We start from the raw sequence: 14,636 nt of genomic DNA, 5'->3' as shown, positions 1-14,636 counted from the left end.
CCTAATTCGCCAAACAACTGATTTGCTTTGTTCTCTTACTCCATGCCTAGTATCCATATGGGTTGCTAATTCGCTCCCTCCTGCCAAGCACAAATGAAAAGCCTCACTTAGTCTTGTGCAAATTTGTCTAAAAAGAGGAATCCGGTATTTCTTTCTAATATAAAGATATTCTGGACAAAAGAAGATGAAGAGCACTGTGTTTTCAACAACATATGGCAAAGTTGCTGAGTTGCTCATGCTCAGTTTGTGGCTTAAAGGCAGAATGCCAAAACGCAGCTTTGTATATAAAATTCTCATACATTTCGGCTGCCATCGGTCTAAATGGCATTCAAGAACAGGCTCTAGCTTCCATGATGCAAATGGATTTTAAGCTAGTTGATTTAGCTAATTTTGCATGAATTTCACTCACCCATTTTCTCGTACGCCTTTTTCAGTTGCAGCTTGGAGGGGATTGAATCTGGGTAGAGCTAGTAACTTCCCCCACCCCATGGAAGAGAGCTCATTTTGTATATCCACCAACCAAGGTAAGTTTGAGCTTCCAGGCTGGGATTCAACATCTTTTACTGCGTTCTTATAGTTGCCAAAATTGCAATTGGTCCATAAACAAACCCATAAGAACACAGGCAACACTCCACAGATGAAGCTAATGCTCTGCAAATCCATTTCCCAGAAAACCAGGGCATTCGGGAAGTTTACAGGCAGGCCTAGGATAGTTTTGTATTTGTGTTCCACAACCTGCAACATGCTGGTATTACACATGCCCCAGCGCTCGGCCCCCTGTAGGACCCCCCCCCCACCAACCCCCCTGTCTACATGGCTATTGTAAATCTGCAGGGTTGCGCTAACTGGTCCAGCCGCATGGTCGTAAATAAATCTCAACACAGCACCACAGTGCCTAGTCAACCTAAGTGCTGCCTTGTTTGCCTGGTCATTGTATGCGCAATTGGTCGTCATTCTAACACCTGAATAATAGTGACCATCTCAGTCTTGTTATAAGGCGTGGGTTGGTCTGAGCCCTACTTTTGGTAAACACCAGTGACTGTCACTTTGCTGGGACTATAGTCTGCACTACCTGGCCTGACTGCATTATTTTGGAGAAGAGCAGCCAGCGGATCGGCACAGGATTGCATTTTCTATAGTATTTCATAGAGCCGAAAATGTCACTGTTATACCATACAATCCCACTATAGCGAAAAGTGGGAGCGGGGGTGTCTAGAACCTAGATTTGGGACACCTGGATAGCGGGAGGAATGCCTAGATGGGCATAGAACAGTATATAGCAAAATACAGCAGCGCCCAGCTTTGGGACACCTGGATAGCACCTAAATGGGGAAACAGCAGACTGTAAAATACAGTAGCACTTGGATCTGGGACATCTGGGTAGAGGGATACCTAGGTTTGGGACACCTGAATAGAGGGAGAGGGGTTTAAGAGGACATACAACTATAGACAGTAAAATACAGTAGTGCCTAGTTTTTGGACACCTGGATAGTGCCTAAATGGGAATACAAATGTAGACTGTTAAAATATAGTAGCAGCTGGGTTTGGGACACCTAGATAGAGGGAGAGAGGCCAATCGGCATACTGAAGTAGAACCTAGAGTTGGGACACCTGGGTACCGGGAGAAATGCCTAGATGTGCATAGAACAGTGGACAGCAAAATACAGCAGTGCCCTTTTTTGGGACACCTGGATAGCACCTAAATGGGGATACAACAGTAGACTGTAAAATACAGTAGCACCTAGTTTTGGGATACCTGTTTAGTGGGGGGAAAGAGGCTTAAGTTTCAAGATACGGCAGGTAATGGGAACACGCCTAGATTGGAGTCACCTGGATAGTGCAAAAGGCCTAGGTTTCAAGATGCAGCAGGTAATGAGAACACACACAAAATAGTGTTTCTGCTACAGATGTCTTGCATGTAGTTATGGATGTTTTAGGGTGGTGTGACGTCTTGTGAAGACCTGATCTTGTTATTGAGGGGTCAGTAGTGTCATTTACAGGTTATGGGCTAGTGCGGTAGTTGGAATAGATTTCAAAGAGAAACTGTGTTCACTGTCGCCTACCTTATCAGTTGCTGCTGGTTGATGGCTGTCTGCTTCCTGCTTCCCCTACTGACACCGGCAGCTGCTTCTTTGGGAGCAGCCCTTTGCCTTAGGGCCCTTAGGGCTGTCCTGGGTCTTGGGACTAAATGGGGGCAAGAGGCCCATCACAGCATTTGTGGGGCGGGATGGAGGTGGCAACACAGTGATAGGGTGGGGAGAGAGCACACAGCGTGCTGTAGCACAGGGTTGAGGCGGGGGTACATTTTAAACAATGGGGACCCCGGGAAACCCACCACTCGCCTCAGCCTAAGAATAACTGCTAAGAGTTGGCCACAACATACCTTTTTGTTTCTAATGTACTGCTATGTGACAACTCTAAGAAAAATCAAGAGTTAAAAGAGCAAGTCTCCTATGGACTCCTACTTCCATATCACTCGGGAACTGATGAGTAAGGAGTTTATGTAGTCACAGGAACTCAAAGTTCAACATGCAAAGAATTTTAATGCCATACCCTTCAGTGGGCGGGACATTTAACGATGGAAGTACACTATGGACGTGAGCAGTGCAAGAGAGGACATTGAGCCCCAGGCCGGGACTCGTGAACACAGACAAGGCTGCCAGAATGGAGGAAGAAAAGGTGTATGCGAGCCAGGAGGGCTGTGGAGAGGAGCTGCGCTGGAGCTCCTGCAGGCCAGACCGCCCACTGGGCGTTCCGTCAAGCACAAGAACACAAGATTGTTGGAGTAGTAAGAAATTGCTGATGTGGGAAAACCCCAAAGTTTACAAAAACAATACCCAATGAATGTTTGAATGCAGACAAGACTAAGTACAAAGTCAAACTCCAATCCAATACATATGCATGAGATGCTAATGTGGGGGAGAGGTTTGAACAAGCATTGCCTAAGATGGATATACTAAGCACCTCTCGGTATATACTATATTGATGGATAAAAAAACTGAGAAACCTAAGTCCTGGTAGGCGAATATACCAGGCAGCTGAATTTGAACAAAGATTCCTGTCTGGGGAGTATACCAGGCAAGCTACAAGAAGTTTTCCAGAAAGACTAACTTGATTGCTTAAACAAAATCTTTGTGATTCCAAAGCAAGTCTAAAGGAATTGTTTGATGGGACAATTCTGCAACGCTACTTGAAGAATCCAGGTGAAGGGAAACCTCCTCTGCGTTCAAGGGTGTTTTACCTTAAACATTTTTGTTGGCGTTATTATTATAGTTTTGATTTTGAACACTTTGCCAACATCAAGTCAAAGAAATTTCTTTGCACACTTTTTGTTTTTTAGTGCGAGATTGAGGATTGGACGTTTTGGACACAAGGACGTATTAGTTACAGACTTCCTGACACAGACATATATCCTTAGTTTTGCTTTCTTGGTAGGGAAATTCCTCTTTAAAATAGAGCTAGAAAGGTGTTTTCCCAACCTTCTTTCATTTAATAAATGTCTGTTTGAAAAATGAATACCTTGTGTCCGTGTCTCATTGCTTACCCCTCACAGAGCCCACTGTGTCGACACGTTGGAAAGATTTTCATCAACATCTGGGTTCCGCTTCATTGGGTCGATAAAAATTGAAAATGTTCCTCGCAGTGTCCCACCACAACTGGCCACCATTTAATTCAAAATAACATGCATAGACTTGTCCTTTTTTGAGTGCCTGAGCTGAACAAGTCACAACGTTTATTGTTCACCAATGGGACAAAGTTGCTAGCTAGCCATACAAAGTCTTCACCACCTCAATTATACATGCACACAGCACCCAATTTCTCACTCGCCAAGAGTCAAATATCACTGCAAATATTGCGCGGTGGTTCACCCATTGCAAGGCAAATTGTTTGTGCCTGTTGTGCGCTGAGTCTACTGCGGCAGAACTTCGTATGCCTTGTGTCACAGATGGCTCACATAATACACAACGCTCTAAGACCGTTCAAGGGTTTTTATTTGTTTTCCAATGGGCCCTGAAGCTATCCCTTCTTCTTTCCTGCTCTATCTCATATAGTAAAGCACCACCTTGGCCCCAGGTTGTTTGACAAATACAGGAAGATTGTTGCTTTTCCCCAGAGGGAGCCACCCACTTTTGGACTAGGGAGATGGGCCTGGTATGCTTAACACCCCCTAAGGGGACAGGGTAAGTCGGAACCCTCTGGAGGTGACTCCCCTTTAGGAGACAGAGACCCGATAGAAATACATGTCATCATTCCTTTTTCTTATGTTACAAACTCCTTGTATAGGGTGTCTAGGGACTAGGGTTTATAATGAGCACATACACCATTTTGTAATAACTAACTTTGCTTCTGACCTAACCTGTGTCTTATCCCCTGGAGAAGATAACTTGGGACGAACAATCTAAGGATGCCCTGAACAGGTGCCTCAGACTTTAACCACACTAAAAGACTTAGAAGTGTGGCTGGGAATAAAAGGAGAATCACAGTGCTGGCGGCGAGGCCCGGGCATGCACCAGAGGAGTGTGACAAGTCTGACGGCTGGCCGGAGCAGCCAGGTGATGCTGTGAGACTGGGGAAGCAGTCCCTCGGCAGGCTAACGGACTCCAGTTGAGAAGTTGCATAAGCAACTCCTTGAAGACCAAGCTGCAGGACAGAGAAAGACTAGTCTCGGCAGACCGACTCAGAGCCCAGTGGAAGAGTAACGTAAGCTGCGCTGCGACGGGAGAAAGACCAGAGCGATCCATTGCTGCTCCCAAGGAGCGCTGCTTGACGCAAGCAAGTACACAGTGGCTCAGCTGGAGAGGGAGACGGTGAAGGCGGGGGGAAAAAAGAAGGAAAGCACCCAGAGTGGGGACTGAGGAGTAATAAACCAGAGGGAAGTATAGAAGAGAGATGCCCCAGAGTGGCGAGACAAGGAGAATGCCCCAGAATTTGGAGAAAAGCCGAAAAGCAGTGGGGAGTGCAAGTGAGAAATGCCCTGGAGTGGAGTGGAGTGGAGAGGAGACAGACGCACCCCTGAGGGAGGGAGAGAGGATTTCCAGGGTCGGAAAGAGACGGAGAACCCCTCGGTGGGGAGAGAAACATACCGAATCCCAGAAACTGGAGGAGAGACTAAGGAGGAGGCCTTGTTTGGAGACCTCTGGGCAACAGACCAACCCATCAAGAACTGGCTGTTATTTTGAACTTGCACAATGAACACAAGGGGTTGCTAAATTGGACGGCTTGGGGTCAGAAACAATCAGCCAGCCCTTCCAATTCAGTTCCCCTCAGACTTGTTAGTTATTATGCTTTGTTGAAAGATTGGGAAAGGGGTAGGGTAGAAAAGGATTATGGACGATAGTTTAATTTGACGAGCACACTTGTGACTTCATACAGCAGGGCTTCAGTTTAGGGAAAGACCTTTTTTTTTTTGCCTGAAATAATCAAAGCCTTATAATGATATCCAGTGGTCCGAGTCCTGTTTCTGACCTGCCACAGTTGGCAAATGCTGAATGTGGACCCTACCGTTTCATTTCTAACTTCTGCTGCAGATGAAGACCTTTGCCTTTTCTATCTATACTTCGAACATTGTCCTTACTCTATGCAGTAGTTGCTAATATATAGGGGATTGGAATGTCCCTTCCAGAATCTCTGCCTGAATCAATCTTTTATATCTTGCCCACTTTTCCTTCTACATCTCACTATCTGCTGTTCTTCTCGTACTACTCTTGCCCCTTGAATTCCTCCCGCTTCTCAATCTGTCTCTTCTCTTATGTCCCTCTGATGTCTCACTCCCCTAGGTCTCACTTCCTCTCTTCGATAATGCCACTCCCTCCTCCACACTAGCACTATCAATCCACCCACCTCCTACTCGGTGTGCGAGTAGGAGATGGGTGGATTGATAGTGCTAGTGTCGCAAGCACCGAGTCACTCTTTGCACTAACATGCCTAACCACACACCCACATTCACATTGCATTACCGCTTGCACTTGCTAACCAATGCCTCAACTGCCACAAAAATCACCTCCACTGTTCTTCCTCCTTCTGATCTCTTGGCTTGCCTCCTCCTCTGACCTCACTGAACAAGCCACGACTTCTGCTTCCTAGGGACTTTCTTGTCCGCCTCCCTGTTCTCTAAGAGGACTCTATCCAATTAGGCCCTGTCTTCCCTGCTCGGGAGTGTTGTCAGACAAGGAAACGTTTAAATGGTGGTTTAAGCTCCACCCCTTTTCTCCCTTCAAGACCGCCATGAGGCAGCATTGTTGTCCCGTGTTGGGTTGTCCAGGTTTGTGTAAGGTGCCCCGTGGCTAGCCCATTCAAGGCAAGTCTATATCCATTAGGGGTTTTTTCCCTTGATTAATTCTCTGAGAGGGCCCTGTTCTGGATTCCCCATTGGGTGCCCCGGGGGTGGCGTGCAATGAGCGGCTGACCTATGCTGCGTAAGAGATCCTGCGCTCTATTCTTGCAGTGCCGGGCGTGTGTGCATGCGGTTTGCTGCAGGGCAGTCAGTCCGTTTCTCTACCTCCTAACTCTCCCTGCCTCTTCCAATCCACTCTGCCTGCCCCTCCTCTCTTCCCCCTTGGGTTGTATTTTGTTGTGACTGGACTGTGCATAGCGTGCTACTGCTTCACTTCCTAGTGATAGTTTCTACACCCTCACCCGAACACCCAATATCCATCCTAGTGTTGTGCTAATACTTCCTTGGCAAACCATAAATAGTGATCAGTTTGTGATTCTTTTCTTGACACTTTCCAGTGCAGTGTCCCTTCATCAGTTCGGTCGGTCCTGGCTTCTGATTTGCTCAAGGACATCTAATTGCATACCACTGAAGGGTTCCATGTGTTAAAATCGCTGCAGAAAGGCAGTAGTTTTGCTGCCACAATCCATGTAAAGGATGCGGGGGACACCCCTGCAGCCCCCAGACCCATTATACCATTTAAGGGGAGCGGGGCACAACCCCTGCTCCTCTTAAATGGTGTAATGGGGTACACCTTTAATGGGTCAAACCACAGCATTTTTGCCGCTGTTTTATCACTGTATACTCACTGAAGCATGTTTCCTTTGTACTGACACTACGACCACAGGACCATTGTGCCTGCTCCACACTTGACTATGCAGTCCTCTGTGATAGGACCACCAAAATGTGTATTACTGAAATTCTGCCAATCTGCACTTGGTCCAACTGCACAACCTCATTGATGGCTGTCTTCAGGCATTGGCTGTTTGAATCCAAATGGCTGTTGCCCATCTGCTTCTGGCTGCGGCATGTACGCTGCTACTGGCAGTCAGAATTTTCTGCTCTTTAGGTCTGTCCTGCCTTTCAGTCTGCCCACAGCATTTCGGGGATTTGCACACATGCCTTATGCAGGGGTAAACATGTAAATGTGCACATTTCTAGCCAGGCATAAAAAGTTACTCGTCCCTGCAATTCTTCAAATGCATGCATCCCAGTATTGCTTATTTGCCAGAGTCCATTGTTGCTACCCAATGGCTATTGGTGAGTGCAAATGTGAGTCCTGCCTAATGTACCTTAATCAAGTTACATCAAGTAATGCACATTATTAATAAAACGTCCTGGTGTCAGGACTGGCTGTACAAAGTCTGTGTTCACTGTTTGCATTTTTTTCCCCTTCTGATACAACTCATTGGATGGTTTTGCCAGCTCTGGAGTTGGAAGAAAGTTTGGGTTTGTAGGAGTGGGTCTTTGATCACCGTAACCCAAAGCAGGCCCACCCTTAAAGATTAAGTGCACGCTTTTCTGTAAAGCGAGTTTATTGTACAAAAGGCCAGGTGGTGGTAGATGACATCAAAGAGTCAAACTAACCTGTCTCTCTGAACCGCACAAAGAACACACATTTTATACAATTTACAACAGTTAACTCTCCCAGAGGTTTTGTTACAAAATCAATGCCCCCACACATGATAAACCTATACAATGTAACCATATTCCCTTCAGTTGTCACACTTCTTCTTGGATACATTCATCTAAGGACCATCCTCCTTAACCTATAATTGCATGTTTCGTATTTACACTACACCCGTCTCTGGTGCCCATCCATGTTTGGTCATAGCCCCATTTCCTAATTACACAGTTTACACAATTTACACTCTCAATTATCACAGGTTCCTCTGGTTGGAAACCTCTACCCCTGCTTGTGTCGCACACAGCTATTCTATGGAAATCCCATTGATGCCAAGAGGGGAACAAACAAATGTCCTTTGATCTATTGTTGCTGGTTTTAGCACCTAAACTATGCGACTTACCATTCCAGCCCGCATGGTCCCAACCCACACCTTGACAGCTCAATGATCTATCGGTGCACCTTTCCCCGTATGCAACCTTTGTGTCAGGTTTAATTGTCCGGCCCTAAAATCCATCCCTACCAGGTGCCAGAAATCCCTCCATCATTCAATAACAGACTCCCATATACTGCATCTCCCCTTCACAATGCACCACGCCATAAAGCGGCCTGCCTGAAACTGACCATCTGATAATCATCGCAACTGATGCCTGCCTTTCCCCAACCTAGAGTTCAAATGCCCAACCCAGGTCTTCAGCCAGCACAATTCCTAACTTACTAGAGAACTCTGCGGAAAAATCTGTAATTCATACTGCCCAAAACCTATTTCCTCTAGAGACCCCCATGTATGTGTATCTATACATGTTCAAGACTACCGCATCCTTCCTCTCACACTGATTTTTCCAATTGCACGTGTGGAGCTCCTCGCTGCCCGATTGTTAGGTGCTATGTGGCACAACATGCCTATATTGCATTTAGATTGTATCAGCAGTTTTGACATTTATCTTGCTGCGCACATGCAATTTGGAAATGTATAAACTAAAACACACCACTCAAAATAACACATCTCATTCCCATTTGCTACACTGGATTCATGCTAAATTGCAACATCATGTCAACATCACTGTCACCCTAGCCACAAATATGGCGCACACAATTGAAACTTCTTTACCCGTGGTACCCTTAACTACCACAACAGGTTTACTGCATGCCTCTCACAAGCTTTTCAGACTGTTTTGTGGGATCAGAGTCTTAGTTTCAGCAGTTATCTTCACCTACACCACGATCACCAATAGTGTCTGACAGTGGGGCATGCTGGTACTTAGTTACTTCGTTGGGGCAACAGAACTTCTGAATGGTTCTTGGGTTCCTTTTGCCCCTGTTGGTGGGTATCCAGTTTTTTGTTCTTGGATCAGTAGCTAAGTGAGAGAGTTCCTGAAAGAAACTGGCCTGTCACACGACTGGTTTGAGATCAATCTGCCCAGACCCACTCTTCTTATTTTCCACGTTTGTTGGCCAGCAATAAATATCACTACTTCATAGTCCTGCCCATGGCCTGGGGATAGATATCGTCTTCACATCACCCACACGTATGGTTGGGAGTTCAACTCGCCACACCTGTCGCTCCTCCTTCACAAGAAGTCCTTAAATGTCTACATATTACTATCTTCCTGGAAGCTAACAACCGCTGTCACATGCTCTAATATGGATTCCACAGCAGGCTCTCTTTAATGTCTCCAACTTCCTCACCTCTTTACTCTCCTCCATTATCCTACTTGATCTCTCAGCTTCTTTTTGACAGCCAACCACCCATCTCTGTATCCTCCCTAACATTGACATCTTTGGTTCTGCTATAGACTGGAATGCCCCTTCTCTTTGACTTTTTTTTTTTTCATTTCATGTAATACTGCAATTTTCGTACCCGCCCCTGACCCTTCTCCAAGCATTTGTACTTGTCCATTCATCTCTGGTCTTCATGCTCTACCACCTTTTGATAGCAAATTACTTTTTCCCTTGGCTTCTCATACCCCCTATTTGCTGTTGACACCCAAATACCCTCCTCCCCCCTTTGACCTATCTTATTATTGTATTTATGGAGTGGGTACCTAGCTTTGAGAAACAAAGGAGCGCTTTATCGGAGTGTACAACATTGCAAATGCTTAATGGAGTGTTTTTCAGTGGTAACAGCTATACAGTGGGGCACTGGGGAGGGGGTACAGCTGTGCATGGTCACAGGGAGGTGAGGGCAATGTGATGGCCTAGGGGTTGAGGAGGGAGAGACGAGGTGGGTCTTGAGTCCTTTTATAAATTGTAGGAGCGTGGGGGTTGAGTCGGATGACATTCCTGCTTATCCAACTCTTTCTACCATTCCCCACTAGATGGAACCAATGTTCCACTGTTCCAAGACTGAGGTAATGTACCTCGTGCCTTTTCTCGCTAGCCTCTCCCCTGGGGCCCTTGACCCCATCACCCAAGACTTGCAACATTGTCTTTCTGTTTGGCAGCTAACAAAAGCCCTAGCAACTCAATGCCTCCGAGGCATGTTCAACCTTCTAACTGTGCAGCAAGTTTTGATCTCCACTGTGACTCTTGGGTGTCTCACTATTCTACCCTTCTCCGAGGCAGCTGTATCCCCTTTTCTAAAATTCTCAAGTTTGCAACTCTGTAATCTCCCAATTTACTCTTCTAATCGGCCCACCGACTTCACATGTGTCTGCTCTGTATGTAGCACGGTTAACCTTCATGCTTGTCCCCCCGCTATTTAAGACCATTTATGGAATTCCCCCCACAGCCATTACACCCATTACTTGACCAACATGATCATCCTTTACTCCCCTTCTTGCACAGTGCAGTGTCATGCTCTAGTCAATCTGATGGCTCCCCCAACCTCTCCTGTGCTGCTTCCTTTTCCTCACTGCGCTGTCATCCAATGTCAAAAACATTGCTTTTTCCCCATTCTTGTGCCGAGAAAAGGTTTAATGCCATGTTAGACCAGTTTTAAATCCAACAAATTACGTTGCATTGGATTATCTGCAACTATTATGGTGAGATGATAACGTGTATGCTTTTTAATAGACGTGTGACCACTATATAAAGAGGGAGTCTGTTGGACTTTGAAAGCTTGTGCATTTCTACATCTCAGCATAGTATTTTGTTAATTAAAGAAACGTTATCAGAACTTTTGTTTCCCATTCTTCAAGACTGCCATCAAAACAAGCCTTGCCTCTAAGGGAAACTGTGTTGGATGCCTGTAAGGCGGGAAGGGGGCCGGGCGGTGGGAGTCCTACTCCCAGCATTCACTTCTTCCCATACCTGCCTACATTTCAAAATGAAAAACCCTGAGAACTGCATCATCGGAATGCTGTGTGGGTGGGCATAGCCATGGGCCTAATTGTAGGGGGGTACAGGGGTGTTTGTCCCCACCTCCCACAAATTTCATGGCCCACCATTTTGTCCATGATCATTTGGTTGGGGCAACTTTTCTTCAGATATCATGTCCCCCCGCCCCCCACAACATTTTTTTTTTTTAAACTTTGGTTTTATTGGCATTTTAAAGAGTATAACAAGCAGGCAATATTTGTAATCATCAGTTGTTCACGGTGCACTTGCCCAGCAAACTACCCCCCAACCCACCCAACCGCCCCCCTCTTCGAACCCCCCCCCCCCCCCCCCCCCCCCACCCCTCATTTTACCAACATGATCCATGACATAGGGAGATTTGGACTTTTCTTTTGCGTCCATTACTTTGGTAGTGAGTGTGAGCGTCGGTGTTCTCTGATGGCCGACGGCCGACCGAATGTCCCCGGGCCGTGGGCGCCCCTTCCGCCCATGGGGTCCCTGGTACTTTATGGTCCAGTCTTTCGGCTTAGTCCCCCCGAGCCCCGCTCGGCCCCCCCCCCCTGGCCTCAGTGCACATCCCATCCCCAGGCCTCCCTTACCCCCCGCCAATTTTCAAGGAATGACCCAGAATCGTTGTTCACCATGGCCGTTAGTTTGTCCATTAGAAACAAGTTTTTCAATTTCTTTAGCCAGTCAGCCTTGGATGGGGTCTCCGGGCTCTTCCATTTCTGTGCCAATGCCACTCTCCCCGCCCGTAGCATCGTTTCCCACATTCTGGGGTACCTGTAGAGGTCCGAGGTCTCTGGCGGGAGGCCCAACAGCACCGTCAGGGGGGCCTGGGGAAGCAGTTCCTCCGTGACCTCAGCCATCCAGCCCCTCAGCCCCACAACATTTTCAGCAAAGTTACTCCACTGGGCATAGCCGTGCAGAGAGTAGTCCTGCTGAGGTAGAGTGGGGGTACAGGATTTCAGAGGGGAGGCAGCAGAAAGCGGAAGCGAGTTGAAGGCTTTTTTTTCCTCTGACACGCGCTGGATGTGTGCAGTACTGCAGCTTGTCACCAGATGCCAGTACTCTCAAAACCCGAGTCTAGGCAGGAATGCGTCTTCTCTGCATTGCACGAACACCCGTACTCCTTGGAAATCATCACAGTATTTGAATACATAGTGCAACATTTGTTAGTATGGGTGTCTCCTCAATCTTCACAAGTGAATCCCCCTTCCTCCTGCACCGGCTCATCAACCTGCTCAACTTTCACTGTTGGTAAAGCACCCTGCCAGGAATTGCCCCGCTCACCGTTGTCCCTTTGTGCAGTGCTTTTGATGGAAGTGCTATCCCTCTTGCTCAGTAAATAAAAGTACAAACATATAGATTTAAGGTGCATGATACATGGAAGTATGGACAATTCGGTGTAATTGATTAAAGTTCTGACAGGACCCAGGAGAAAAGGTGAGATAAACGGATGGACTTAAAACGTATTGAGGAATTTAGACAGTTACCAGCAGGCAGTTGGTGTGAGTTTGTTTGGTAGCAGCCAGCTCTGTACCGTGCGTTGCTTCCTTTGTTAAATTGATACTGGATTGTTACTCACACATTCATTCTCCCACCACAGCTGGGCCACTTGTCTGACCTGCCCCGGGAGCTGATCAGTGACTTTGAGAGCAACGAAGACTTCCTTCGGAAAGTTCATCATGTTCTTATGGAGGTAATGTCACCAACACCAGGGGCGGCCTTATTTCACATGTACACAAGCCCCAGCCTCTCCGGTGCGCTCTTTTCATTTGTTGTCATTAAATTGTAATTTGTTATTTATAACGCACTTAATACCCCAAGGTTTCTAAGCATGGACCGGGGATCGAACCTGTGTTGAACCTGTGTTGCTCCGCATCGTGTTGCCCCAAAGCTATCCTCCCGAAACAAATTAAGGTATTTAACCATGTGAGGTCACTGAATCATCTCTTGGATGACTTGGCCAGGTTTACAGACCCAAAGCCAAGGTTCTGTTATCACCGAAACTTATTAATTTGCTCCATTGTTAAATGTTTTCTTATTAGTTTAGTCTGGGGGGAGCTGGGGAAGGGGTGAGTGTGACATAGAATCTGCCAGCTCAATGTATGAAAAGAAAAGGAAATTTGTCCCTGTGTAACAAATGCAAAAGCCAGGAGAGAGACTCGCATCATTGCTACTGCTATCTTATTTGATTAGAAAGGGCAACACTTAAATGCACATCAAATAAAACCAAATGCAATTTTCTTTTACAGTGAAATGTCAAAAAATTAATTGCAAAAATCATCTTCATTTTCAGCCTTTTTTCCACTGCACTTAACTTTCCCTAAAGTTGAATTCATGCCTAATGTAAGAAGTAACGTTTTTTAAAAAAACAAACGTAATAACAATACATAGATGTTTTTGTAATACGGCTTTACTTGTGTTTAGCAATTTTATACACACTCCTATTAAACAAAGGTCTGTGGTTTATAAAACCTTTACAAAAAAAAATAGCAATTTACGTTAAAAGAATACATTAATAAGTTATTCCTTATACATTCATTACAATTTCATTCACTCTAACTCAGTTTATAATTTCCTGATTAATGCTTTCAAATAGAGAGATAAAAAGCCAATCAAGACCGATAAAACCATCTCAGATGAGTTGCACTATGCATGAAGGACAAGAACGCAACAAACAAATCGGTCCAAACTACGTTGGTTATAGTACTTTGTAAGCATTTTACGTAATTGCCTCCAGCTCACATGCCTACTTTAAAAATGACAACACCCTTAACTTTAAAGGCATAGAGTACACATGTAACATTGATAGACAAAACAAGTACCTCAGTACCCATTCTGGATTACTAACAAAAGACCTAAAATAATGTAATCTCGAGCATTGGAAAAATGGGCACATTAATAAGTGAAATAGCGATTCAACCTCAGAATTGATCTGACATAACCTACAGACACCATTCATTACCCCCACTTTGTTAAAAATTGATATTTCATTTGTTTCACAACATTGAAACAAAACCGCATAATGTTCTTATTGGGGTAGCGATGTAGGTATTGTTACCTAGAGACATGCAGTTTTTGAGGCGCCACAGCTTGAGAGTAAAGTTGAAAATCCATGGCTTCCATCTTATTGACCGACCAATCATTACTTGTAATCATATTTATCTTCCTGGTATTAGACATAAGAATTTTCATAGAGGACCCAAGATTGTAAAGGATTACTGTGCCATCTGATCGTAAGTCTTTCATAAAGCCCTCAGTCACATCTTCAAACACAGAGACTATAAAAATGTCCCAGTGGCCTTATTTCACACTTCCTCAAAGACAACCTTTTCCGTTGAATTATACTGGACATGGATTGCATGTCCATTTTCGTAACTTATTTGTATTGGCACATATTTGGGCAGGTGAAATAGAGCCAACCTCCAGATTAGACTCTTGTCTATCCAGTTTAGAAAGAACGCCAGACCATAGCATAGTCTGGGCAACGCCTTGATTCTGTAAAATTCCCGA

General features: G+C 45.5%; 1 protein-coding gene across 1 annotated transcript in view; it reads left to right on the top strand.

Moving 5' to 3' along the window:
• TRMT112 (tRNA methyltransferase activator subunit 11-2) overlaps window positions 1-14,636 on the top strand; it is a 92,239-nt gene that overhangs the window by 29,092 nt on the left and 48,511 nt on the right. Inside the window, exon 3 of the mRNA XM_069645147.1 lies at window positions 12,727-12,819. Coding sequence (XP_069501248.1) covers window positions 12,727-12,819 — 93 coding nt within the window. The remainder of the gene's footprint in view (window positions 1-12,726; window positions 12,820-14,636) is intronic.

The sequence above is a fragment of the Ambystoma mexicanum genome, chromosome 2p (genome assembly GCF_040938575.1).
Source record: "Ambystoma mexicanum isolate Mex_15411 chromosome 2p, UKY_AmexF1_1, whole genome shotgun sequence".
Classification (NCBI taxonomy): Eukaryota; Metazoa; Chordata; class Amphibia; order Caudata; family Ambystomatidae; genus Ambystoma; species Ambystoma mexicanum.
Note: the sequence above shows the minus strand (reverse complement) of the source record. Positions and strands in the feature narration are given on the sequence as shown.